Genomic DNA, 27,814 nt, shown 5'->3' with positions numbered 1-27,814 from the left:
CTGGGCACACAATAAGCTGTACCCCCATACTGTACTGTCTAAGGGAAACACTATGGCACCTCCTACCCATATGTATAAATACAAATATACAGAGAGGGAATGTTCTGGGCACACAATAAGCTGTACCCCCATACTGTACTGTCTAAGGGAAACACTATGGCACCCCCTACCCATATGTATAAATACAAATATACAGAGAGGGAATGTTCTGGGCACACAATAAGCTGTACTCCCATACTGAGAGGAGGTGTGTGTGTGAGCTCCAGACTGTGAGGGTTTCCCAGGCCCTTTTTGGGTCTGGGAGGAGTGCTTTTTACCTGCAAACTTTGCAGGTTGTGAGGATTTCTCTCAGGAGAATTATTTTTTTTTTTTCTTTCTGCAATTTCCCCAAAAAAATTTTCCTCAAAAGAATGAGGAAGAAAGTTGTGGTAACTCCGGGTAAAGGAGTGAGGATCTGCCTGAGATCCAGCAGGAAGGCTGCTCCCCCCAATCTGGCAGCAGCGGCTGAGAGCAGTGAGGTGCGCAAGGAGGTGAAGGCCATGGCTAAAAGTGACAAAGAAGGAGAAAGTACCGGCACGTGCGGCGTTCCATCTGTAATGGAGGTCCCTGAGCGAGCGAACACCCTGGACGACCAAGCCGAGGTTACTGCAGAGAGTTGCAGTTCTGCTGCGGAAAACGGCAGTTCTGTTGCTGGGAGCTGCAGGTCAGAGGCAAGCCAGGAAGCTGCTGCAAGGCATGCTGGGACCCAGGAGGGAAGTGCTGCAGGCTGCGAGGCAGCCATGGAGAGTGCTGAGGCCGCAGGCTGTGTGGCTATGGAAGTGGCTGAGGAGGCGCTGAGAGAGAGCTCTGAGACTGCTGCAATGGCCCAGGTAGGAGCAATGCACCTGTGTGATGGGGGAGAGACAGCTGCTAGCAATGGCGCTGGGAAGCCAGAGACTGTGGGCTCAGCTGGGCCCAATCAGACCCAGATCATCAGGGCTCTGAGAGACATTAACATTCTGGAGGAGAAAAGGAACATTTTGGAGGGGAGTATAGACAATATGGTGGCTGGACTCGGGGCCCTTAGGGGGGCACAGAGAGCAAAAGCAATTCAAAAAATTGCTTATTTAAACAAAGACTTGGAGGACATTGAAAGTAACATTACCGGGGTTCTGGCAGTTATAGAGCCCTGGAGAGAGCTTTATAATAACCGCAGGAGGTTCCAGGAAATGGAGAGAAACCAACTGAAAAAGGGTTTTAAAGACTCTTTTGCTTTTCCTAAAGGGACTGTGACTCCTGCGGGTGGGAATGGGGGTCCGTCATGTGCGGATTCCTGGGATCCACTGACTGATTCTTTGCCATGCACTAATGTTAATACTGTGAGTGTGTCTGGTGGGAGTGTGCCTCATGTGAGTGTGCAGTGTGACAAGGCTGCTGGGAGTACTCATATGGCTGCTGGGAGTACTGGTATAGCTGCTGGGAGTACTGGCATGGCTGCTGGGAGTACTCATATGGCTGCTGGGAGTACTCGTATGGCTGCTGGGAGTACTGGCATGGCTGCTGGGAGTACTGGTATAGCTGCTGGGAGTACTGGCATGGCTGCAGGGAGTACTGGCATGGCTGCTGGGAGTACTGGCATGGCTGCAGGGAGTACTCATATGGCTGCTGAGAGTACTGGCACAGCTGCTGGGAGTACTGACATGGCTGCTGGGAGTACTAATATGGCTGCTGGGAGTACTGGCACGGCTGCACCATTGACTGATAAAACCGTATGTGATGCTGCAGCAAGAGTGGGTGAAAGTGGTGCCACAGAGGGTGCAGGGAATCCCCCTGTAAATACCGAGAGTGAAGGGGCACAAGGGAGGAGAGGTGCCTGGGATGGTAAGAGACTGTTTCAGCAGAATGTCTCTATGGCGGGTGAGAGTGCGGCCAGTAGGAGGAAGAATGTAGTGAAGATCAAGTGGGAGAAGGAGAGGGGTGAGTTCCCGGGGCGCAGGTTTGTGGGCAGGAATCTCATCAAACAGTCCCTGGGTTTTACCCCTGCAGACGTAAGTGGGCTGATAAGTGTCACAGACACTGAGTTTGATCTTGGCTTCAAACTGTCTCAGGGGTTGGATGATTTCTGGCGCAGGTATGAGGGTAAGAAAGGTGCCCCAGAGTGGGAGGGGTTTAGGGTGACCCCAGTCTCCAGGCCCGACACCAAGACAGTCACCATCATGTTTAAGACTGAGTCTGTGCACCCGGATGACGTGCTGATCTGGCTAAAGAGACAGTGCACCGTTCTGTCCCCCTTCACCCCACTGTATGATGAGGAGGGTTTCTGGGTAGGAGGTTGGAAGGTGCAGGTCAAACTGCACATGAATCTCCATGTCCCCAAGCACCTCCCCAATTCCTTTTTTATTGGGAAGGACAGGGGCGTTTGTTTCTACCCCGGCCAACCCAGGGTGTGCTTCAAGTGCGGATCAAACAGGCACTTTGCAGTTAAATGCACAGTTCAAAAAGTGCGCCCTCTGTGGTGAGACTGGGCACCCCAGTAAGGAATGCCAGAAAATCCGCTGCAATTTGTGTTTAAAGTTAGGCCACGCCCACAGCTCTTGCCCCGACGCATGGCACAATATGGTGGCAGGGTGTTCTAATTTGGAGGAGGAAATGAGCCTCTCAATGGAACTTCTGGAGGAAGGGGATCAAACCTCAGAGGTAGTGGAACCAGAGAGGGAGGCTGTGCAGCCTGAATCCTCTGCCCCAGTTACTAAGGTGGTGGGTGGGGCACAAGGGAGGTTACCCAAGGGGAACAGTGGGAAAAAGGAAGGAGAGCAGAGGGTCAGTAAGCCTAGAGGAGAAGGGGAGTGGAGTGTGGCGGGGGGAAATCCTCAGAGAAAAATAAAAACATTCCCCCAAAAATGACGGTAGCAACAGACAACAGATTTGTCCTGCCAGATGGTAAAACCTGGGGGGATCTCGCTGAGGAAGAGGAGGAGAGGCTGCGGGAGGAGGAGAGGAAAGAGGAGAGGAAAGAGGAGAAGAAGGCTAGGGCCTTGGCAAAGAAGGACAGGAAAAAAAGAGAGAGGAAAGAGAGTGGGGAGGAGAGTCAGGAGGCAGAGTCCCCAGGGGAGGAGGTGGTGGTTGACCTGGAGGGGGCAGAGAGTACCCCAAAAGTTCAGGTGAAAAGAAGGGGTGATGAAGGGGTTGGGTGGTAGGCAGAAGCAAAACAAGACCTAATGATGGATCATCCTATCCCATTCCTTACAGCCAATGTCTGTAGCATTAAGAATAGGAAGACCAGATTTTTGGCTTTTGATTTTTTTAGAAAGGTGGAGGCTGAAATCCTTTTCTTGCAGGAGACCAGGCTCACAACCAGAAGTGAGATTTTTGAAGCCAAAAGAGATTGGTGGCACGGGCCCTCCTTTTGGTCTATTGCTGAGGAGCCGGCAGGAGGGGTAGGAATACTTTTCAAAAATGTTCAGGGGTTGGAGATTAAAAAAATCATAGAAATCCAGGTTGGGCGTTGTTTGATGCTTGACATTGTATTCCAAGGGAATCTGATCAGATGATCAATGTGTATGGCCCCCAGGGGCCCTCAGAGAGAAGGGAACTCTTATTAGAGATCAAACCGTACCTGTATACATCAAGTCCAGTCATTTTGGCAGGGGACTTCAACCAAGTCCTGAGGGCAGTAGACAGGACTGGCAGATTCTGTAAATATGAGGGTTCATTTATGAATAAGTTGGCTGAGGATGCGGGTTTAGTAGATGTGGCCACATGGGGGGGTCGGGCAGGCAACATACGTATTTCTGTGGGCAGAGAAGCAGCAGAATAGATATGATTTTTGTTAAGAAAGGTGAATCCTTTACAGAGGTCTGTGAGAAGGCCGTTGAGTTCTCAGATCACTCGGTACTCTCCTTTCTGTATGGTATCCGGAACCAGCCCAAGATTGGGAGGGGTTTATGGAGACTTGATGTAGGTTCCCTGGAAGGAGAACAGGCAGAACAATCTTTTGAGGATCTGCTGCTGATGCAGCTATCAAAGGTTGAGCTGTATGATTCTCTATCTGTATGGTGGGATGCAGCCAAGGATTCTTTCCGGTCCCTCTTCAAGTCTATCTCTTATAAAAAGGGAGGGAGAAGGAGAGGAGGTACCAGTCCTTGAGAAAGGAGCTAGAGATCTGTATTTCGGAAGGGGAGGGGGCTGAAAAGCGAAACCGACTCAAGCAACAGATCAGGCAACATCAGTACAGCCGGTACAAGTCTTTGGTTCTGGAAAGAGATTATGGGGCTTCTGTTTGCCCAGATCCTTGCCAGAACTGCAAAGAGGTTGTTGAGAAAAAGCTGGTTGAGGGTCTTTATGACTCCCAGGGTCATTTTCATAAGTCAAGGAGGGGATCTTGGAAGCCGTTAGATCTTACTATGTTGGGCTTTTCAGGGAAAGAGTTTTGGATAAGGGAAAGACCGAGGCTTTCTTGAAGGCAACCCCAGGTCCCAATACTGATCATTTGGATTTTTCCACTTTGGAAGCAGAAATAACACTGGAAGAGGTGATTCAGGCCATAGACAAACAGCAAAAGAAAAAGGCCCCAGGGCCTGATGGTCTAACAGCAGAGTTTTACAAAAGATTTAAAGACAGACTTGCTCCTGTTCTTGTTGAAGTCTTCAATGAGAGTTTGGAGAAGGGTAGTCTTCCTCCCTCTATGGGATACTCTTCCTTGATCCTGCTTTCAAAGGGGAAGGACTCAAGGCATGTTGAGAATTGGAGGCCCATTGCTCTTCTTAACACTGACAGAAAGATTCTTGCAAGAATTCTCTTTTCAAGGCTAAGTAAGTTTGCTGGCACTTTACTATCTTCCTTTCAGTACTGCACAGTGGAGGGACGTAGCATTTTTGGAGCAGTCCTTACAATAAGAGAGGCCTTAGAGAGGTGCAAAGTCCATAAATGGGGAAAGTATCTTCTGACCTTGGACCAAGCAAAGGCTTTTGATAAAGTTAATCACCAATACCTATGGGCTGCTTTGCTGAAATACGGCATTCCGGGTCAGTTTGTCAGATGGTTACAGACTTTGTATCAAGGGGCAAGAAGCTTTCCATTGATTAATGGTTGGAGAGGCAAAGACTTTGAGGTGGGAGCAGGGGTAAGACAGGGGTGCCCTCTCAGTCCACTTTTGTATGTGTTTGCTCTGGACCCTTTCCTAAGAGCATTACAGCATAGTGCATTGGAGGGTGTTCGGTTTCCCTTGAGTCAGCCCTTTAAGTTAGTAGCCTACGCGGATGATGTGACCATTGTTCTGTCTAGACCAGAGGAGGCGTCTATGGTAATGGAGCACATCAGAAGCTACTCAGAGGCCTCTGGGTCTCTTGTCAACCAAGAAAAATCGGAAGCTTTTTGGGTCTTAGAGGAAGAGCCGGGTTTCCAACTAAAAGACTTCCCTGTAGCCCCAGAGAGGATTAAGATCTTGGGTGTAAAATTTGGGAAGGGCGATGATGCAAAGGCAAATTGGGATGAGAAACTGAATGCCTGTGCAGCAAAGGTTCAGCGATGGAAGGCTTGGAGGCTGACCTATAGGGAAAGGATTAACGTTATCAAGTCTTTCTTGGTCCCTCTGCTTCTGTTTGTCTCTCATATCTTCTTGTTGCCAGAATTTTTCTACGCAAGAGTCCACAGTCTGTTCTTCCAAATGCTCTGGGGGAGCAGACTGAACCCAGTTAAAAGGGAGTAACTTTCCTGCAGAGAAAGGAGGGAGGTTTGGGCATGCTGTGCCCGGTGGCTTTCTTCTGTGTCATATTCCTCAAATGTAACCTTGGGGTATGGCTCAGGGGAACGACTCTCTGTGGGAGAGCAGTATTAGGGCCTGGGTATCGCCTTTTATCAAGGACTGGCTGCTCAATGATAGGCTGAAGAGTGTCCGGATAAGAGGAGGTTGTGTCCCACCCCATGTAGCTCAGGCCTTGAAGCTCATTAGGAAGTGGCACATAGGGATGGAGGAACTCAAGTCTGCCCCTAGGAAAAACATTTATTTCAGGATTTTGGAGGTTTTCTTTTGTGTTCCCCTTGCTCTGAGAGACTGCACGAGCGAGACCCTGGCTCTGAGCCTAAAGTTCCTAAACAGTAAGAGACTGCCCAAAAAGTTTCAGGATAACGCTTGGCTCTCCCTCCAGGGGAAACTGTTTGTCAGGGGGAACCTACGGTATCTGAATGTGGGGGACAGGGAATGCCCCTGGGGCTGCGGCACGGATGAGACCCAGGAGCACTTTCTGTTAGACTGTGTCATTACCAAGAGCCTCAAATCTTCCCTGGCAAATACTTTACAGTTGGGTTTTTTGGAGAACTTGAATTATACGAGATGGCGACGGGATAGTTGGGCGTGAGTGTCTGGCCACGCGGGGTAACTACGGAAAACCCTGTATCTTATAATATCTGTTATGCGCTATTATCTGTGGCATATGCGCTGCAAGTTACCCTCAGTGAAGAGAGAAGCGTGGGGCAAGTCACAGGGGCAATTGTAGGAACTTGCTTTCATTAAATCCAGAGAGACTGAGAGAAAGGCAGAGAAGTTGCACTCTGGGTAAATGTACATTTTCATTTGTGATTCTTCTTTGCTTGATCATTGAGTAATAATGTGATGCATTTGTTTGCTTTTCTGTTTCTTGAATGTTTATATTTTACTTGTAAGTTTTTACTTTCTAATAAAATCCCTACATCTCTCACAGTAACTGTATAATATATAGGCACGGTGTAACCCCCATATCCTATACACACAGTAACTGTATAATATATAGGCACAGTGTAACCCCCATATCCTATACACACAGTAACTGTATAATATATAGGCACGGTGTAACCCCCATATCCTATACACACAGTAACTGTATAATATATAGGCACGGTGTAACCCCCATATCCTATACACACAGTAACTGTATAATATATAGGCACAGTGTAACCCCCATATCCTATACACACAGTAACTGTATAATATATAGGCACAGTGTAACCCCCATATCCTATACACACAGTAACTGTATAATATATAGGCACAGTGTAACCCCCATATCCTATACACACAGTAACTGTATAATATATAGGCACGGTGTAACCCCCCATATCCTATACACACAGTAACTGTATAATATATAGGCACAGTGTAACCCCCATATCCTATACACACAGTAACTGTATAATATATAGGCACAGTGTAACCCCCATATCCTATACACACAGTAACTGTATAATATATAGGCACAGTGTAACCCCCATATCCTATACACACAGTAACTGTATAATATATAGGCACGGTGTAACCCCCATATCCTATACACACAGTAACTGTATAATATATAGGCACGGTGTACCCCCATATCCTATACACACAGTAACTGTATAATATATAGGCACGGTGTAACCCCCATATCCTATACACACAGTAACTGTATAATATATAGGCACAGTGTAACCCCCATATTCCTATACACACAGTAACTGTTATAATATATAGGCACGGTGTAACCCCCATATCCTATACACACAGTAACTGTATAATATATAGGCACGGTGTAACCCCCATATCCTATACACACAGTAACTGTATAATATATAGGCACGGTGTAACCCCATATCCTATACACACAGTAACTGTATAATATATAGGCACGGTGTAACCCCCATATCCTATACACACAGTAACTGTATAATATATAGGCACAGTGTAACCCCCATATCCTATACACACAGTAACTGTATAATATATAGGCACGGTGTAACCCCCATATCCTATACACACAGTAACTGTATAATATATAGGCACGGTGTAACCCCCATATCCTATACACACAGTAACTGTATAATATATAGGCACGGTGTAACCCCCATATCCTATACACACAGTAACTGTATAATATATAGGCACAGTGTAACCCCCATATCCTATACACACAGTAACTGTATAATATATAGGCACAGTGTAACCCCCATATCCTATACACACAGTAACTGTATAATATATAGGCACAGTGTAACCCCCATATCCTATACACACAGTAACTGTATAATATATAGGCACAGTGTAACCCCCATATCCTATACACACAGTAACTGTATAATATATAGGCACAGTGTAACCCCCATATCCTATACACACAGTAACTGTATAATATATAGGCACGGTGTAACCCCCATATCCTATACACACAGTAACTGTATAATATATAGGCACGGTGTAACCCCATCCTATACCAGTAACTGTATAACCCCCATATCCTATACACACAGTAACTGTATAATATATAGGCACAGTGTAACCCCCATATCCTATACACACAGTAACTGTATAATATATAGGCACAGTGTAACCCCCATATCCTATACACACAGTAACTGTATAATATATAGGCACAGTGTAACCCCCATATCCTATACACACAGTAACTGTATAATATATAGGCACAGTGTAACCCCCATATCCTATACACACAGTAACTGTATAATATATAGGCACGGTGTAACCCCCATATCCTATACACACAGTAACTGTATAATATATAGGCACGGCGTAACCCCCATATCCTATACACACAGTAACTGTATAATATATAGGCACAGTGTAACCCCCATATCCTATACACACAGTAACTGTATAATATATAGGCACGGTGTAACCCCCATATCCTATACACACAGTAACTGTATAATATATAGGCACAGTGTAACCCCCATATCCTATACACACAGTAACTGTATAATATATAGGCACGGTGTAACCCCCATATCCTATACACACAGTAACTGTATAATATATAGGCACAGTGTAACCCCCATATCCTATACACACAGTAACTGTATAATATATAGGCACAGTGTAACCCCCATATCCTATACACACAGTAACTGTATAATATATAGGCACGGTGTAACCCCCATATCCTATACACACAGTAACTGTATAATATATAGGCACAGTGTAACCCCCATATCCTATACACACAGTAACTGTATAATATATAGGCACAGTGTAACCCCCATATCCTATACACACAGTAACTGTATAATATATAGGCACAGTGTAACCCCCATATCCTATACACACAGTAACTGTATAATATATAGGCACGGTGTAACCCCCATATCCTATACACACAGTAACTGTATAATATATAGGCACAGTGTAACCCCCATATCCTATACACACAGTAACTGTATAATATATAGGCACGGCGTAACCCCCATATCCTATACACACAGTAACTGTATAATATATAGGCACGGCGTAACCCCCATATCCTATACACACAGTAACTGTATAATATATAGGCACAGTGTAACCCCCATATCCTATACACACAGTAACTGTATAATATATAGGCACAGTGTAACCCCCATATCCTATACACACAGTAACTGTATAATATATAGGCACAGTGTAACCCCCATATCCTATACACACAGTAACTGTATAATATATAGGCACGGTGTAACCCCCATATCCTATACACACAGTAACTGTATAATATATAGGCACAGTGTAACCCCCATATCCTATACACACAGTAACTGTATAATATATAGGCACAGTGTAACCCCCATATCCTATACACACAGTAACTGTATAATATATAGGCACGGTGTAACCCCCATATCCTATACACACAGTAACTGTATAATATATAGGCACAGCGTAACCCCCATATCCTATACACACAGTAACTGTATAATATATAGTGCTGAAGAGGGAAATATAATTTCCCAGGAGTCCCTGCACATCCCGGCCAATGACCCTAGTTACAATGGCAGTCGGGTCACCTTGCGCTAAACGCCATTTTAAGAGCCGCTGAATCTGACAATTTAACAAATGAGCGAGTTTACAGGTTTCCGGCCTGTGTGGGATTTATGCGCCGGAGTATTTGCAAGGTCTGAGAGCCAATAGATCATTGTGCCAGTGACTGTAAACACGGGGAGTCGCGTGGCAGTAATAAACAGAGGAGCGGTGCAGCCAGCGGCACACAGGAAGTAACACCCCCCCGCCAGTGCAACACAATGAATGAACCCCAGAGCCTGCCGTGGGGAATTGGGACAATTAGCACATTAATCATAGAGGCAAAGAGAGATAATTGTAAATAATGCTGAGAATGTGCTAATGATATGGGCATACGGGGGGGGGGGGGGCAGAGCGGGTCGGGCTACTCTACAGAACAATGGATCTGTGCCCAACAGATGGCCAGGTTGCCATATAATGGCTGGGTAACTTTCAGGGAAGGACACAATGGTTTCTCCTTGAATCCCTATAATACTGGGAGATAATACTGGGAGTCCCTGGCTACGGTCTGTGCCCGGCCGGTTGTTCCACACGGTTTGGCACATTCGGACTCCAGAATGGGGGCGCTATTGAGCCATAGGATCCTGTTGTTGCCTGGTCTGGTTTAGTGGGAGCAACGATCCAGTTACACAGGCTGTATGTGCCATATAAGCACCCACGGATAGGGTGGCAGCAAGGGCCAGACTGGCATTCAGAATAGGCCCTGGCATTTCCAGTACACAGATTGCAAGTCGGGGCCTGGGGGCAGCTTTCTGAACCCTATACAAACAGCAGTCTGTGCCCAGGAAGGGGCAGGTACTACATATATGTGATCCGCTGAGTATACCTATCCCTGAGTTGCACCTCGGTGCCTGGGGAGTAGCCCAGGAATGGCATTCTGTGGGTTCTGGCAATGCCAGAGGGGCTACTGTAAGGTGTCACTGGGGGGGGCTGTTTGGGCCTCTGTGTACTGAAAATGCCCCAGGGCCTTTTTTTGGGTCTTAGTCTCTCAGTTTTAAAATTCTGAACCATTTGATTAAAATGGAGTCTATGGGAGACGGGCTTTCCGTAATTTGGAGCTTTCTGGATAACGGGTTTCCAGATAACGGATCCCATACCTGTATCTCTATGCAACATGGTGATTAAAGATTGTAAGCTCTTTTGGGCAGGGCCCTCTACCCCTCTTGTATCGGTTACTGATTGCTTTATATGTTACTCCTTGTAGAGTGTAAGCTCTTTTGGGCAGGGCTCCCTTCCCCTCCTGTATCGGTTACTGATTGCTTTATATGTTACTCCTTGTAGAGTGTAAGCTCTTTTGGGCAGGGCTCTCTACCCCTCTTGTATCAGTTACTGATTGCTTTATATGTTACTCCTTGTAGAGTGTAAGCTCTTTTGGGCAGGGCTCTCTTCCCCTCCTGTATCGGTTACTGATTGCTTTATATGTTACTCCTTGTAGAGTGTAAGCTCTTTTGGGCAGGGCTCTCTTCCCCTCCTGTATCAGTTACTGATTGCTTTATATGTTACTCCTTGTAGAGTGTAAGCTCTTTTGGGCAGGGCTCTCTTCCCCTCTTGTATCAGTTACTGATTGCTTTATATGTTACTCCTTGTAGAGTGTAAGCTCTTTTGGGCAGGGCTCTCTTCCCCTCTTGTATCAGTTACTGATTGCTTTATATGTTACTCCTTGTAGAGTGTAAGCTCTTTTGGGCAGGGCTCTCTTCCCTCTTGTATCGGATACTGATTGCTTTATATGTTACTCCTTGTAGAGTGTAAGCTCTTTTGGGCAGGGCCTCCTTCCCTCTTGTATCGGTTACTGATTGCTTTATATGTTACTCCTTGTAGAGTGTAAGCTCTTTTGGGCAGGGCCCTCTTCTCCTCTTGTATCGGTTACTGATTGCTTTATATGTTACTCCTTGTAGAGTGTAAGCTCTTTTGGGCAGGGCTCCCTTCCCCTCCTGTATCGGTTACTGATTGCTTTATATGTTACTCCTTGTAGAGTGTAAGCTCTTTTGGGCAGGGCTCCCTTCCCCTCCTGTATTGGTTATTGATTGCTTTATATGTTACTCTGTATGCCCAATGTATGAAACCCACTTATTGTACAGCGCTGCGGGATATGTTGGCGCTTTATAAATAAATGTTAATAATAATGATGATCAGTGTGGGTAACTGTTGCATGGCGGCTTAGGAAGCAGCACAGTCTGCGGCATGGATTTCCTATGCTGAGCTATGGGACTGAATGGCAAATAAAGAAGCAGCGTGGCCATATGTGTGTCAGTCACTGCGCAGATGAGCCATTTGCCTTTAATCACTGAATGCGGCACATCTGCTCCCCGGCAATCACATGGCAGCGCCTGCTTTACATTCCAACTCGACGCCGTCTCTCCGAAATAACAAGCGGCGAGTTATTAAGGTTTCGTCTGATTGGCGGCGCCTTCTGTCTCCATAAAGCATCCGGCGAGCGCCAGTCACTTGTGTTTGTGGCACTTTCGCTTGGATTAATTACATGTTGGATCTGATTGGTGCAGGAGTCGGGGGCTAATTTGAAGGGGGATCATTTAGCCTTCTCGCCTGTCAAAGCAAAGGCAGAACCAAGTCCCCACATTTCACTGCGCTGTCTCGCGTGTTAATTAACGGGAACTGATTAAAATAACGGCCCTGCTCGAGTATTCATCAGCCCCCCCCCCCCGACTAGGTCTCCCCAAAAACTTCTTCCCCTCCTTTTGGCCTTTCATTCTGCATCTCATAGTGTTCCCTATGGTATCTCTCTGTACAGGCTATGGGCAAACTTAGGGGGCTGTTCCTGCTGAATTGTGCTTAGTACAGGGGAATCCCTATGTGCCATAGTTTTATGGTATCTCTCTGTACAGGCTATGGGCAAACTTAGGGGGCTGTTCCTGCTGAATTGTGCTTAGTACAGGGGAATCCCTATGTGCCATAGTTTTATGGTATCTCTCTGTACAGGCTATGAGCAAACTTAGGGGGCTGTTCCTGCTGAATTGTGCTTAGTACAGGGGAATCCCTATGTGCCATAGTTTTATGGTATCTCTCTGTACAGGCTATGGGCAAACTTAGGGGGCTGTTCCTGCTGAATTGTGCTTAGTACAGCGGAATCCCTATGTGCCATAGTTTTATGGTATCTCTCTGTTCAGGCTATGGGCAAACTTAGGGGGCTGTTCCTGCTGAATTGTGCTTAGTACAGGGGAATCCCTATGTGCCATAGTTTTATGGTATCTCTCTGTACAGGCTATGAGCAAACTTAGGGGGCTGTTCCTGCTGAATTGTGCTTAGTACAGGGGAATCCCTATGTGCCATAGTTTTATGGTATCTCTCTGTACAGGGTATGGGCAAACTTAGGGGGCTGTTCCTGCTGAATTGTGCTTAGTACAGGGGAATCCCTATGCTGCCATAGTTTTATGGTATCTCTCTGTACAGGCTATGAGCAAACTTAGGGGGCTGTTCCTGCTGAATTGTGCTTAGTACAGGGGAATCCCTATGTGCCATAGTTTTATGGTATCTCTCTGTACAGGCTATGAGCAAACTTAGGGGGCTGTTCCTGCTGAATTGTGCTTAGTACAGGGGAATCCCTATGTGCCATAGTTTTATGGTATCTCTCTGTACAGGCTATGGGCAAACTTAGGGGGCTGTTCCTGCTGAATTGTGCTTAGTACAGGGGAATCCCTATGTGCCATAGTTTTATGGTATCTCTCTGTACAGGCTATGAGCAAACTTAGGGGGCTGTTCCTGCTGAATTGTGCTTAGTACAGGGGAATCCCTATGTGCCATAGTTTTATGGTATCTCTCTGTACAGGGTATGGGCAAACTTAGGGGGCTGTTCCTGCTGAATTGTGCTTAGTACAGGGGAATCCCTATGTGCCATAGTTTTATGGTATCTCTCTGTACAGGCTATGAGCAAACTTAGGGGGCTGTTCCTGCTGAATTGTGCTTAGTACAGGGGAATCCCTATGTGCCATAGTTTTATGGTATCTCTCTGTACAGGCTATGGGCAAACTTAGGGGGCTGTTCCTGCTGAATTGTGCTTAGTACAGGGGAATCCCTATGTGCCATAGTTTTATGGTATCTCTCTGTACAGGCTATGAGCAAACTTAGGGGGCTGTTCCTGCTGAATTGTGCTTAGTACAGGGGAATCCCTATGTGCCATAGTTTTATGGTATCTCTCTGTACAGGCTATGAGCAAACTTAGGGGGCTGTTCCTGCTGAATTGTGCTTAGTACAGGGGAATCCCTATGTGCCATAGTTTTATGGTATCTCTCTGTACAGGCTATGGGCAAACTTAGGGGGCTGTTCCTGCTGAATTGTGCTTAGTACAGGGGAATCCCTATGTGCCATAGTTTTATGGTATCTCTCTGTACAGGCTATGGGCAAACTTAGGGGGCTGTTCCTGCTGAATTGTGCTTAGTACAGGGGAATCCCTATGTGCCATAGTTTTATGGTATCTCTCTGTACAGGCTATGGGCAAACTTAGGGGGCTGTTCCTGCTGAATTGTGCTTAGTACAGGGGAATCCCTATGTGCCATAGTTTTATGGTATCTCTCTGTACAGGCTATGAGCAAACTTAGGGGGCTGTTCCTGCTGAATTGTGCTTAGTACAGGGGAATCCCTATGTGCCATAGTTTTATGGTATCTCTCTGTACAGGCTATGAGCAAACTTAGGGGGCTGTTCCTGCTGAATTGTGCTTAGTACAGGGGAATCCATATGTGCCATAGTTTTATGGTATCTCTCTGTACAGGCTATGAGCAAACTTAGGGGGCTGTTCCTGCTGAATTGTGCTTAGTACAGGGGAATCCATATGTGCCATAGTTTTATGGTATCTCTTTGTACAGGCTATGAGCAAACAGGGAGCTGAGAGTATAACACAGCAGGAGAGCTAAGGGAATAGCCAGGTTGCTCTCTGACCTCGGCAGCCATTCCCGGCGCGGGCGTTGGAACGCACAGTAACCGCAGTAACACTTAAGGATCCGATTAACATATTCATGTGTTCTTTGTCACTAAAGTGCCCTGCTCGTTAAATGACAATTAACAAACTAGAAGCTATTAGCGTTTATTAATGAGCGAGTGAGGGAAAAGTAAAGCTCTGCGAGGAGGTGGCGGAACGCTCCGTGCGTCCTCCGCTCGTTTGCTAAATCTACAGTATCAAATCCCATCTCCTTAATAAGGTTATCTGCAAACAGCGCTAACGAGCGGCTTCATCTCATTGTCATTTGTGGGTTTTAGGTTTATTCCTCTGGAACCGGAACCTCGTTAATAGAATATGTGATTAGCAGTGCTGAGCCCACCCATTAACCCCTTTGTTAATTGTCTCGGCACAGGAGATTAACCCACAGCCTGCCGGAATGGCAATGAATGCTCGGTAATTTGCCAAATGCTGAATCAGAAGTAATCCTAGGATCGTTAATCTCGTAGCTCGTTAATTCTGCATTATATTGCACAGAGGGGAGGGGGCACTGCTGGGGCCCTATGTTCAATCCCATGCAGGGGTTAAACGAAGGAATGGGCATATATTACTTATATTACTAATAGACACCGCCCACTAATGATCTCACTTCCTGCTTGATGATTTCCCACGCCTCCTAAGCTTCTCAGCAGCGGCCCAGAACCCACTGAGCACGTGCAGTGCCACTGGCACACAAAGTAAGTACAGCACTTTCAGCCATCTTTTGCCATACACAGGCCGATAGTAGCTGCCGATATGGGTCCCTTGGACCAATTCGGTAGCTTATCGGCCCGTGTAGGGGCAGCAACGAGGGGCCTGGCCGACCGATATCTGGCCTGAAATTGGCCAGATATCCGTCGGGCAGGTTAGTAAATCCAGTCGGATCGGGGACCGCATCGGCTCGTGGATGTGGTCCCCGAACCAACTGCCCCATTGCCGGCAATATAATTCGATCGTTTGGCCCCAGAGCCAAACAATTGAATTATTATTTTTTTACCTACATGCTCCCCGATATCGCCCACCCATAGGTGGGGATATCGGGTGATGATCCGCTCGCTTGGCGATTGTGTTTGGGGACCTTTAGGCTTTAGTTCCCCTTTAATGATGGTCCTACAGTGAGATCCAAAAGGACCATTTATATTGGCATTTTAATGGGCACACAGATCAAAAATTCTGTTTTTTCCATGTATTTATGCTAAAGGCACTGGCGCATTCCCTTTCACCCCCCCCCATAATTCTTGCCCCCAGTTCTGCCCCCTGAGATATATCGACGCGGCTCTTTGTCTCCCTCATTGTCACATTTGTGTCTGACTGCCGAGCGCTGGCAGCGAGACGTAACCAAGCCGCCGCTACTTATCCTTAAGCCTGAAACATCACGGGCGGATAATCCGATTACGCGCCGCCATGACAGCGGCAATTACAGAGCCCTGGCATTCCCCAGCCGTGCCCTGACACAGAAACAATTAAGCGCGGAGATAACGAAGCGGGCACAGACAGAGGGATAATCAGGGCACGGATGGAAAGTTTGTGTTTACAGGAAGGTCCGATAGAATGTTCTGTCTTGTGTGGGTTCAGTAGAGACACCCCTGCCAGTAGGGGGAGCCAGTGACCCCAATACAAGGCAATGCCCTTTGTGCCCAGTTTTGCGCTGGCAGAGAAGTTTCACCTATTACTGAGCATTACTCATGGATCCTCCATAGAACAACATAGTGAACTGCAGGTTCCGCCTCCGACTAAATGTAGGGAGACGCCATTACAGGGTTTGTCTGATCCCCAAACCCCCTAAACACTTCATGCAGTTTATTAACAAACCTCTCGTCGGCGGGAAGCCCAGCAGGTCTGTTTGATCTTCCACACGACCGCCGCCACCAGCAGCAGGGACAGAAAGCAGCTGAAACACAGGAGAACGTTACAGTGTCAGTTAATTGCAAATAAATCCTGAGATAAAAACTTCTATTCTCGATCAGAATAGGGGGCCTAGGGCACCCCTGGAACTATAGCGGGGTGACTGTTACCCCAATGTTTCTATATATCTGTAACCTTGTTATGGGCTAAGGGGGCCCAGCCTGAAGGCCAGTTAGGGGGGGATTTGGGGTGAGTGCTTATTTGTGCCCTGGGTACCCCTGGAACTATAGCGGGGTGACTGTTACCCCAATGTTTCTATATATCTGTAACCTTGTTATGGGCTAAGGGGGCCCAGCCTGAAGGCCAGTTAGGGGGGGATTTGGGGTGAGTGCTTATTTGTGCCCTGGGTACCCCTGGAACTATACCGGGGTGACTGTTACCCCAATGTTTCTATATATCTGTAACCTTGTTATGGGCTAAGGGGGCCCAGCCTGAAGGCCAGTTAGGGGGGGATTTGGGGTGAGTGCTTATTTGTGCCCTGGGTACCCCTGGAACTATAGCGGGGTGACTGTTACCCCAATGTTTCTATATATCTGTAACCTTGTTATGGGCTAAGGGGGCCCAGCCTGAAGGCCAGTTAGGGGGGGATTTGGGGTGAGTGCTTATTTGTGCCCTGGGTACCCCTGGAACTATAGCGGGGTGACTGTTACCCCAATGTTTCTATATATCTGTAACCTTGTTATGAGCTAAGGGGGCCCAGCCTGAAGGCCAGTTAGGGGGGGATTTGGGGTGAGTGCTTATTTGTGCCCTGGGTACCCCTGGAACTATAGCGGGGTGACTGTTACCCCAATGTTTCTATATATCTGTAACCTTGTTATGGGCTAAGGGGGCCCAGCCTGAAGGCCAGTTAGGGGGGGATTTGGGGTGAGTGCTTATTTGTGCCCTGGGTACCCCCGGAACTATAGCGGGGTGACTGTTACCCCAATGTTTCTATATATCTGTAACCTTGTTATGGGCTAAGGGGGCCCAGCCTGAAGGCCAGTTAGGGGGGGATTTGGGGTGAGGGCTTATTTGTGCCCTGGGTACCCCTGGAACTATAGCGGGGTGACTGTTACCCCAATGTTTCTATATATCTGTAACCTTGTTATGGGCTAAGGGGGCCCAGCCTGAAGGCCAGTTAGGGGGGGATTTGGGGTGAGTGCTTATTTGTGCCCTGGGTACCCCTGGAACTATAGCGGGGTGACTGTTACCCCAATGTTTCTATATATCTGTAACCTTGTTATGGGCTAAGGGGGCCCAGCCTGAATGTTCAGCCTGCCTCTGAGGACCAAGGACTGGTGGAAAACCTACCCCATACACTAACCAGACACACTTTCCTGCCTCTAAATAGAAACTTTCCAGTTGATTCTGTCGCTCGAAGACTAACAAAGGAAAAACGCCATACGGTAACTGCACCCAGCTGGCTTCATACAGTCATGGTTCACCCCCCAATGAGTTTATCCAAGCAGTTTGGGGGTCACTTTAGGTGACTGCAGGTGTATGGCATAAAAATAAAAGCACTTTTTTTGCAGAAATTTAGCATTTTGTCTCGTGCTCCCCCCTATATATATTTTTCAATTTGACTGCAGAAGTGAAACAACAAGGTTCTGGAGTGACCTCTATTTCATTTGTGGGGCTCACTTTGCAGTGATTGCTCGCAACATTCCGAACGCTCCAACTCATTGGTTCCCGGCGCTCGGCACATCAGTCTCGGAGCTCGGCACATCAGTCTCGGAGCTCGGCACATCAGTCTCGGAGCTCGGCACATCAGTCTCGGCGCTCGGCACATCAGTTTCGGCACTCGGCACATCAGTCTCGGCACTCAGCACATCAGTCTCGGCACATCAGTCTCGGCGCTCGGCACATCTGTCTTGGCGATCGGCACATCTGTCCCGGCACTGGGCAAATCTGTCTCGGCACTGGGCAAATCTGTCTCGGCGCTCGACACATCAGTTTCGGCGCTCGGCACATCAGTCTCGGCGCTCGGCACATCAGTCTCGGCGCTCGGCACAACAGTCTCGGCGCTCGGCACATCAGTCTCGGCGCTCGGCACATCAGTCTCGGCGCTCGGCACAACAGTCTCTGCGCACGGCACATCAGTCTCGGCGCTCGGCACATCAGTCTCGGAGCTCGGCACATCTGTCTCGGCGCTCGGCACATCAGTCTCTGCGCTCGGCACATCAGTCTCGGCGCTCGGCACATCAGTCTCGGCGCTCGGCACATCTGTCTCGGAGCTCGGCACATCTGTCTCGGAGCTCGGCACATCTGTCTCGGAGCTCGGCACATCTGTCTCGGAGCTCGGCACATGTGTCTCGGCGCTCGGCACATCGGTCTCGGCGCTCGGCACATCGGTCTCGGCGCTCGGCACATCGGTCTCGGCGCTCGGCACATCGGTCTCGGCACATCGGTCTCGGCGCTCGGCACATCGGTCTCGGCACATCGGTCTCGGCACATCGGTCTCGGCGCTCGGCACATCGGTCAGTCTCGGCGCTCGGCACATCAGTCTCGGCGCTCGGCACATCAGTCTCGGCGCTCGGCACATCAGTCTCGGCGCTCGGCACATCAGTCTCGGAGCTCGGCACATCAGTCTCGGCGCTCGGCACATCAGTCTCGGAGTTGATTAATACAGATTTCCCTGTCGATGGATCATAAAGGAACGACTGCGCAGAAAGCACTGCGATTATATCCCTACCATTGTGCGGATTCAATGAGGCCTCTAATAGCTGCCCGGGATATGTTACTGAGTCGCTATGTGCTCCATAGAATTCCAATTGTCCTCAGCTAAACTCACAGTATAAATCTGCTTCCCCGGGAGGGTCGGGCTGAAACCCATCGCAGAGCGTTATACGTATTTGCGGCGATTCCCACTGCGCGCTTTGTCCTTAGTCCTGCCTTACTAAATGTTTAACTATTCAACATCTTTTCCTCAAATGAACATGGAATATTTTATATCCAGTGCAGAATAACGTTCTACTGAGTCTTAGTTTCTTGTTCAAACATCGCAGTGGGAAAGGGGGGGTATTATTAATATCGGCATTAACCTCGCTATGCACATCCACCTTGCAAGTGGAACCAATCTCTCCCCATCCAATCTATACGTCTTTCTTGCTTCTTGGCTGCTCTCTTACCCCTGGTCCAATGGGAACCTCCCACCCAATACTAACAGGCACAGAGCTCTGATTCTTTGTACCTCCTGCTCCTAAGCTGCTCTCTTTCCCATGATCAGGCAGGAACCTCTCCTTGGGTAAGTGAATCCAGTCTCCACCACAGGACCCACTTGGGAACTTCTTGCTCCTGGGCTGCTCTCTTTCCCATGGTCAGACAACAAGCTCCCCTGGGTAAGAGAATCCAGTCTCCACCACAGGACTCACTGAGGAACTTCCTGCTCCTGGGCTGCTCTCTCTCCCATGATCAGGCAAGAACCTCTACCCGAGTAAGAGAATCCTGTCTTCACCACAGGACCCACTTGGGAACTTCTTGCTCCTGGGCTGCTCTCTTTCCCATGGTCAGACAACAAGCTCCCCTGGGTAAGAAAATCAGTCTCTACCACAGGACTCACTGAGGAACTTCCTGCTCCTGGGCTGCTCTCTTTCCCCATGGTCAGGCAGGAACCTCCCCTGGGTAAGAGAATCCAGTCTCCACCACAGGACTCATTGGGGAACTTCTTGCTCCTGGGCTGCTCTCTTTCCCATGGTCAGGCAGGAACCTCCCCTGGGTAAGAGAATCCAGTCTCCACCACAGGACTCATTGGGGAACTTCTTGCTCCTGGGCTGCTCTCTTTCCCATGATCAGGCAGGAACCTCCCCTGGGTAAGAGAATCCAGTCTCCACCACAGGACTCATTGGGGAACTTCTTGCTCCTGGGCTGCTCTCTTTCCCATGATCAGGCAGGAACCTCCCCTGGGTAAGAGAATCCAGTCTCCACCACAGGACTCATTGGGGAACTTCTTGCTCCTGGGCTGCTCTCTTTCCCATGATCAGGCAGGAACCTCCCCTGGGTAAGTGAATCCAATCTCCCCCCAGTACTAACCTAGTCACAAACTCTCTGTATCTCCTGCTGCTAGGGATATTATAGGGATATTATAAGTTGCCAATGAGTTCCATGACCATAAAAAAGCACGAGGCCGAAGGCTGAGGTCAGGGAACTCTGAGGTGACTTCAAATATCCTTATATTTTAAAACAGGGGGTGAGTCACATGACCAAAATGACATCACTAAGCACCGATTATAACCGATGACATCATACGGATATAATTTACAGGATATTCAAGGCTCTTCTGTATTTTCTCTCTCTCTATGTATATATACACACCCAAGGTTTAATGGGTTGGGAAATGATATTGCTATTGGTGAGTATTGAGTATAACTAATGACATCACTAAGAATCATTTCTAAGAATATCCAGGCTCGTGTATATTACAGTATAATATAGTAGTATATTACACATTCATACTCTCCCCTGTATTTGCCCCCGTTCGCTGTACAAATAGCGCTAGGGCAGCAGCAGTTCCTGTCAATGGAAGAGACACAATTTTCTTTTGCCACAGAGGACTGAGACTTCACTTGCAAAGGTCACTGCCGGGGTTATTAATGAGAAGTGGGCAGCGGGGGAACCTTGGGGCAGTCTAATTACCACCTCGGCCTGATGGCGGAATGTTTTATTCATCGCGCCCCTCTCTGTCGCTCCATCTGCCCTTTAGCCGCTCGTCTCCCTAAGTACAAAGAGATTTCTTCCAACTAAAATACTTTCATTTGCACAAAAACTTTCTGCTCTGAATCCGAGCAAAGCCGAGCGCTTCTATGGGCATGGGGCTATTCCGGGGGCTTTAAAGGGGATACAAACCCAAAAATAAAATGTGAGAAAAGTCATTCAAAGAAATATACATTCATTAACCATATTCACTAGTAATAAAGTTATCAGTGTGTAAGTACGGACTTACCTAAAGAAAGTGACAAAGAACTGAACCAGATCCATGATGGTATTGTGCTGAGAGAAAGCGATCTGAAAAACAATGAGATATCTAAACTGAGTATATACAGTGTAACCCCCATATCCTATACACACAGTAACTGTATAATATATAGGCACAGTGTAACCCCCATATCCTATACACACAGTAACTGTATAATATATAGGCACGGTGTAACCCCCATATCCTATACACACAGTAACTGTATAATATATAGGCACAGTGTAACCCCCATATCCTATACACACAGTAACTGTATAATATATAGGCACAGTGTAACCCCCATATCCTATACACACAGTAACTGTATAATATATAGGCACGGTGTAACCCCCATATCCTATACACACAGTAACTGTATAATATATAGGCACAGTGTAACCCCCATATCCTATACACACAGTAACTGTATAATATATAGGCACGGTGTAACCCCCATATCCTATACACACAGTAACTGTATAATATATAGGCACGGTGTAACCCCATATCCTATACACACAGTAACTGTATAATATATAGGCACGGTGTAACCCCCATATCCTATACACACAGTAACTGTATAATATATAGGCACGGTGTAACCCCCATATCCTATACACACAGTAACTGTATAATATATAGGCACGGTGTAAACCCCCATATCCTATACACACAGTAACTGTATAATATATAGGCACGGTGTAAACCCCCATATCCTATACACACAGTAACTGTATAATATATAGGCACAGTGTAACCCCCATATCCTATACACACAGTAACTGTATAATATATAGGCACAGTGTAACCCCATATCCTATACACACAGTAACTGTATAATATATAGGCACGGTGTAACCCCCATTCCTATACACACAGTAACTGTATAATATATAGGCACAGTGTAACCCCCATATCCTATACCACACAGTAACTGTATAATATATAGGCACGTGCGTAACCCCCATATCCTATACACACAGTAACTGTATAATATAATAGGCACAGTGTAACCCCCATATCCTATACACACAGTAACTGTATAATATATAGGCACAGTGTAACCCCATATCCTATACACACAGTAACTGTATAATATATAGGCACAGTGTAACCCCCATATCCTATACACACAGTAACTGTATAATATATAGGCACAGTGTAACCCCCATATCCTATACACACAGTAACTGATAATATATAGGCACAGTGTAACCCCATATCCTATACACACAGTAACTGTATAAATATAGGCAGGTAACCCCCCATATCCTATACACAAGTAACTGTATAATATATAGCCGTACCCCCATATCCTATACACACAGTAACTGTATAATATATAGGCACAGTGTAACCCCCATATCCTATACACACAGTAACTGTATAATATATAGGCACAGTGTAACCCCCATATCCTATACACACAGTAACTGTATAATATATAGGCACGGTGTAACCCCATATCCTATACACACAGTAACTGTATAATATATAGGCACAGTGTAACCCCCATATCCTATACACACAGTAACTGTATAATATATAGGCACAGTGTAACCCCCATATCCTATACACACAGTAACTGTATAATATATAGGCACGTGTAACCCCCATATCCTATACACACAGTAACTGTATAATATATAGGCACAGTGTAACCCCCATATCCTATACACAACAGTAACTGTATAATATATAGGCACAGTGTAACCCCCATATCCTATACACACAGTAACTGTATAATATATAGGCACAGTGTAACCCCCATATCCTATACACACAGTAACTGTATAATATATAGGCGTAACCCCCAATCCTATACACACAGTAACTGTATAATATAGCACGGTGTAACCCCATATCCTATACACACAGTAACTGTATAATATATAGGCACAGTGTAACCCCATATCCTATACACACAGTAACTGTATAATATATAGGCACGGTGTAACCCCCATATCCTATACACACAGTAACTGTATAATATATAGGCACGGCGTAACCCCCATATCCTATACACACAGTAACTGTATAATATATAGGCACGGTGTAACCCCCATATCCTATACACACAGTAACTGTATAATATATAGGCACGGCGTAACCCCCATATCCTATACACACAGTAACTGTATAATATATAGGCACGGCGTAACCCCCATATCCTATACACACAGTAACTGTATAATATATAGGCACGGCGTAACCCCCATCCTATACACAGTAATGTATAATATAGCACGGCTAACCCCATACTATACACACAGTAACTGTATAATATATAGGCACGGTGTAACCCCCATATCCTATACACACAGTAACTGTATAATATATAGGCACGGCGTAACCCCATACCCTATACACACAGTAACTGTATAATATATAGGCACGGTGTAACCCCCATATCCTATACACACAGTAACTGTATAATATATAGGCACGGCGTAACCCCCATATCCTATACACACAGTAACTGTATAATATATAGGCACGGTGTAACCCCCATACCCTATACACACAGTAACTGTATAATATATAGGCACGGTGTAACCCCCATATCCTATACACACAGTAACTGTATAATATATAGGCACGGCGTAACCCCCATATCCTATACACACAGTATAATACATAGGCATGGTGCATATAACATTATCCTTACCTGGCAGAGAGGCCTAACACAAGTGGCCTATGGAGTGCAGCAGAAGAGCTATAAAGCCGCTGATACACACCCCTTGATGTACAATATTTGCCGGTTGCTTATAGACAAAACGCACTATAAACTGGAAATCAATGGGAATGTCGGAAGAGTGGGCCTAATTCATATAAACATTATGTTGCATCCCTACATGTCATTTCCATTTGATTTGTATGAGCTAACATTGGCTTCCGTGTGTCTGTATGATTCACTTCTCTGTCAGTTTATTCTCTGTCAGTTTAACACTTTATGTCAGTATCGCACACAGACACACGTTATGCACGTGTAAGCCCGCCCCGGCAGGCCTGGGGGGCAACCCGAACCCACTCTTTTCCTGCCTATCAATCTTCATCACAACTACTGACCTCGGTACCTTTCTCATTTACTCCCCATATATAAATAACTTGTTCAATTAAACTACCAGATCCCCTTCTGCCTCCTGTACTTAGTATTTGCACCCCCCCCCCCATTACCACGAGGATCACAAAACAACCCCTGCAGCCTTAAAAGGATTGTTCACCTTTGAGTTAACTTCTAGTATGATGTAGAGAGTATTATTCTGGGAAATTTTGCAATTGGTCTTTATTTTTTATAATTAGTTTTTAGTTGTTTTGCTTTTTGTTCAGCAGCTCTTTAGTTGGGAATGTTAGCTGTTATCTGGTTGCTAGGGTCCAAGTTACCATAGCAACCAGAGTGGTTTGAATGAGAGAATGAAATATGAATAGGGGAGGGGCTAGATAGGAAGATAAGTAAGTAAAGTAACAATAACAATAAAACTGGAGCCTCACAGAGCAATAGGGTTTGGCTGCCGGGGTCAGTGACCTTCATTGGAAACCTGCAGCAGATGAAGGCAAATAATTAAAAAAATAAACATACAAAAAAACATTACTAAGGCCACTTGGGCTTAATTGACTCAATTGGCCACAGAACTCTTGGCTCCTAGGCTGGCACATAGGCCGGTGCCCGGGGCATAGAGCACCAAAGCCCGGCACGTTGGCACAGCCAAAACCACCATGAACCACCGGCACAGTATCCTGCCTCATACCCCCCCGCTCTGCACTCACAGGACTTCACTCAGAACCCATTGCGGGGGCCGTATATTATTTGTTCTGATGGGTCCCTCTCCAATCGATGCGGCTAAGAGGCTGTTAGTCAGGGAGCGGCTGTCTGTAGTGATTCAGTGCAATTATTTTCACTTACTGTGTCGGTGTATTTCAGCCGTGTCCCACATTCCTGATACAATTAATGTCACAGGGAAAAAAAGCAAAGAAGTGAAAATCAATGGGCGCAATGCAGCGCTCTCTGGGTAACGGCAGCACTCTGATGAGACAGCTCTTCCCCAACCATTCCTCTCATGTATTATAAGGGATAATGTACCCCCTACTGTAAATGATAAGGATATTAGCAGTCACTGAGGGGTTCTGTGCCCCCCATATAAAGGCACAAGGCTGCAGGCTGAGTTATACAGGGAACTCTGAGTATCACTCATGTATTATAAGGGATAATGTACCCCCTACTGTAAATGATAAGGATATTAGCAGTCACTGAGGGGTTCTGTGCCCATATAAAGGCACAAGGCTGCAGGCTGAGTTATACAGGGAACTCTGAGTATCACTCATGTATTATAAGGGGTAATGTACCCCCTACTGTAAATGATAAGGATATTAGCAGTCACTGAGGGGTTCTGTGCCCATATAAAGGCACAAGGCTGCAGGCTGAGTTATACAGGGAACTCTGAGTATCACTCATGTATTATAAGGGATACTGTACCCCCTACTGTAAATGATAAGGATATTAGCAGTCACTGAGGGGTTCTGTGCCCCCCATATAAAGGCACAAGGCTGCAGGCTGAGTTATACAGGGAACTCTGAGTATCACTCATGTATTATAAGGGATACTGTACCCCCTACTGTAAATGATAAGGATATTAGCAGTCACTGAGGGGTTCTGTGCCCCCCATATAAAGGCACAAGGCTGCAGGCTGAGTTATACAGGGAACTCTGAGTATCACTCATGTATTATAAGGGATAATGTACCCCCTACTTTAAATGATAAGGATATTAGCAGTCACTGAGGGGTTCTGTGCCCCCCATATAAAGGCACAAGGCTGCAGGCTGAGTTATACAGGGAACTCTGAGTATCACTCATGTATTATAAGGGATAATGTACCCCCTACTGTAAATGATAAGGATATTAGCAGTCACTGAGGGGTTCTGTGCCCATATAAAGGCACAAGGCTGCAGGCTGAGTTATACAGGGAACTCTGAGTATCACTCATGTATTATAAGGGATAATGTACCCCCTACTGTAAATGATAAGGATATTAGCAGTCACTGAGAGGCCCAGAAGCAGAATCCTCTCAGGTGAGTATTGGGCAGAGGGGCAACAAGGGACCAATCAAGGCAGAACTCCCCAAAAACCATTGGAGGGAACAAAGGACCAGGATTAGGTACCCCCGGTGAGAACCTGTTAGTGCTGCTGAAACTGATAGATTATAAATGTAGATAGATAGATAGATAGATAGATAGATGATGGGAAAGAGATTTCTATGCAACTGGCAGTGTCTTCCTTAGAAATAACATTCTTTATTGATTATTTTGGAGGGAAAGGAATTGTTCTGATGAGCGAAGCCAAATTAGCGCTTGGGGATCAATAACTCGTACAGCGCTAAGCGTCCCACACCGGTCACAAGCCTATAAAGGGCAACAGCGCTGCTTCCCTGACAATTCCCACCTTTATGTTTTGTATCTGTTCATCTGTTCTGAAGACAAAGGCTCCAATTAAAGACTTTTAAAGAGAAAATAGTAAGATATCTTGCAGCTTGGGCTCCTTGGGGTGCAGGAGTATAGGGGGGCCAGTGGGGTCCCTGACTGATGTACAATATCAATATATGTGTGAGATACAGATCATTATCCCCAAGGTTTGGGGGTGCAGGAGTATAGAGGGGCCAGTGGGGTCCCTGACTGATGTACAATATCAATATATGTGTGAGATACAGATCATTATCCCCAAGGTTTGGGGGTGCAGGAGTATAGGGGGGCCAGTGGGGTCCCTGACTGATGTACAATATCAATATATGTGTGAGATACAGATCATTATCCCAAGGTTTGGGGTGCAGGAGTATAGGGGGGCCAGTGGGGTCCCTGACTGATGTACAATATATGTGTGAGATACAGATCATTATCCCCAAGGTTTGGGGGTGCAGGAGTATAGGGGGGCCAGTGGGGTCCCTGACTGATGTACAATATATGTGTGAGATACAGATCATTATCCCCAAGGTTTGGGGGTGCAGGAGTATAGGGGGGCCAGTGGGGTCCCTGACTGATGTACAATATCAATATATGTGTGAGATACAGATCATTATCCCCAAGGTTTGGGGGTGCAGGAGTATAGGGGGGCCAGTGGGGTCCCTGACTGATGTACAATATCAATATATGTGTGAGATACAGATCATTATCCCCAAGGTTTGGGGGTGCAGGAGTATAGGGGGGCCAGTGGGGTCCCTGACTGATGTACAATATATGTGTGAGATACAGATCATTATCCCCAAGGTTTGGGGGTGCAGGAGTATA

At 46.6% G+C, this 27,814-nt stretch overlaps 1 protein-coding gene across 1 annotated transcript in view; it reads right to left on the bottom strand.

The window, feature by feature from the left end:
• atrnl1 (attractin like 1) overlaps window positions 1–27,814 on the bottom strand; it is a 424,206-nt gene that overhangs the window by 149,404 nt on the left and 246,988 nt on the right. Inside the window, exons 26-27 of the mRNA XM_031905726.1 lie at window positions 21,527–21,588; window positions 16,516–16,594 (exon numbers count right to left, since the gene is read on the bottom strand). Coding sequence (XP_031761586.1) covers window positions 16,516–16,594; window positions 21,527–21,588 — 141 coding nt within the window. The remainder of the gene's footprint in view (window positions 1–16,515; window positions 16,595–21,526; window positions 21,589–27,814) is intronic.

This window comes from Xenopus tropicalis, chromosome 7, assembly GCF_000004195.4.
Source record: "Xenopus tropicalis strain Nigerian chromosome 7, UCB_Xtro_10.0, whole genome shotgun sequence".
NCBI lineage: Eukaryota > Metazoa > Chordata > Amphibia > Anura > Pipidae > Xenopus > Xenopus tropicalis.
Note: the sequence above shows the minus strand (reverse complement) of the source record. Positions and strands in the feature narration are given on the sequence as shown.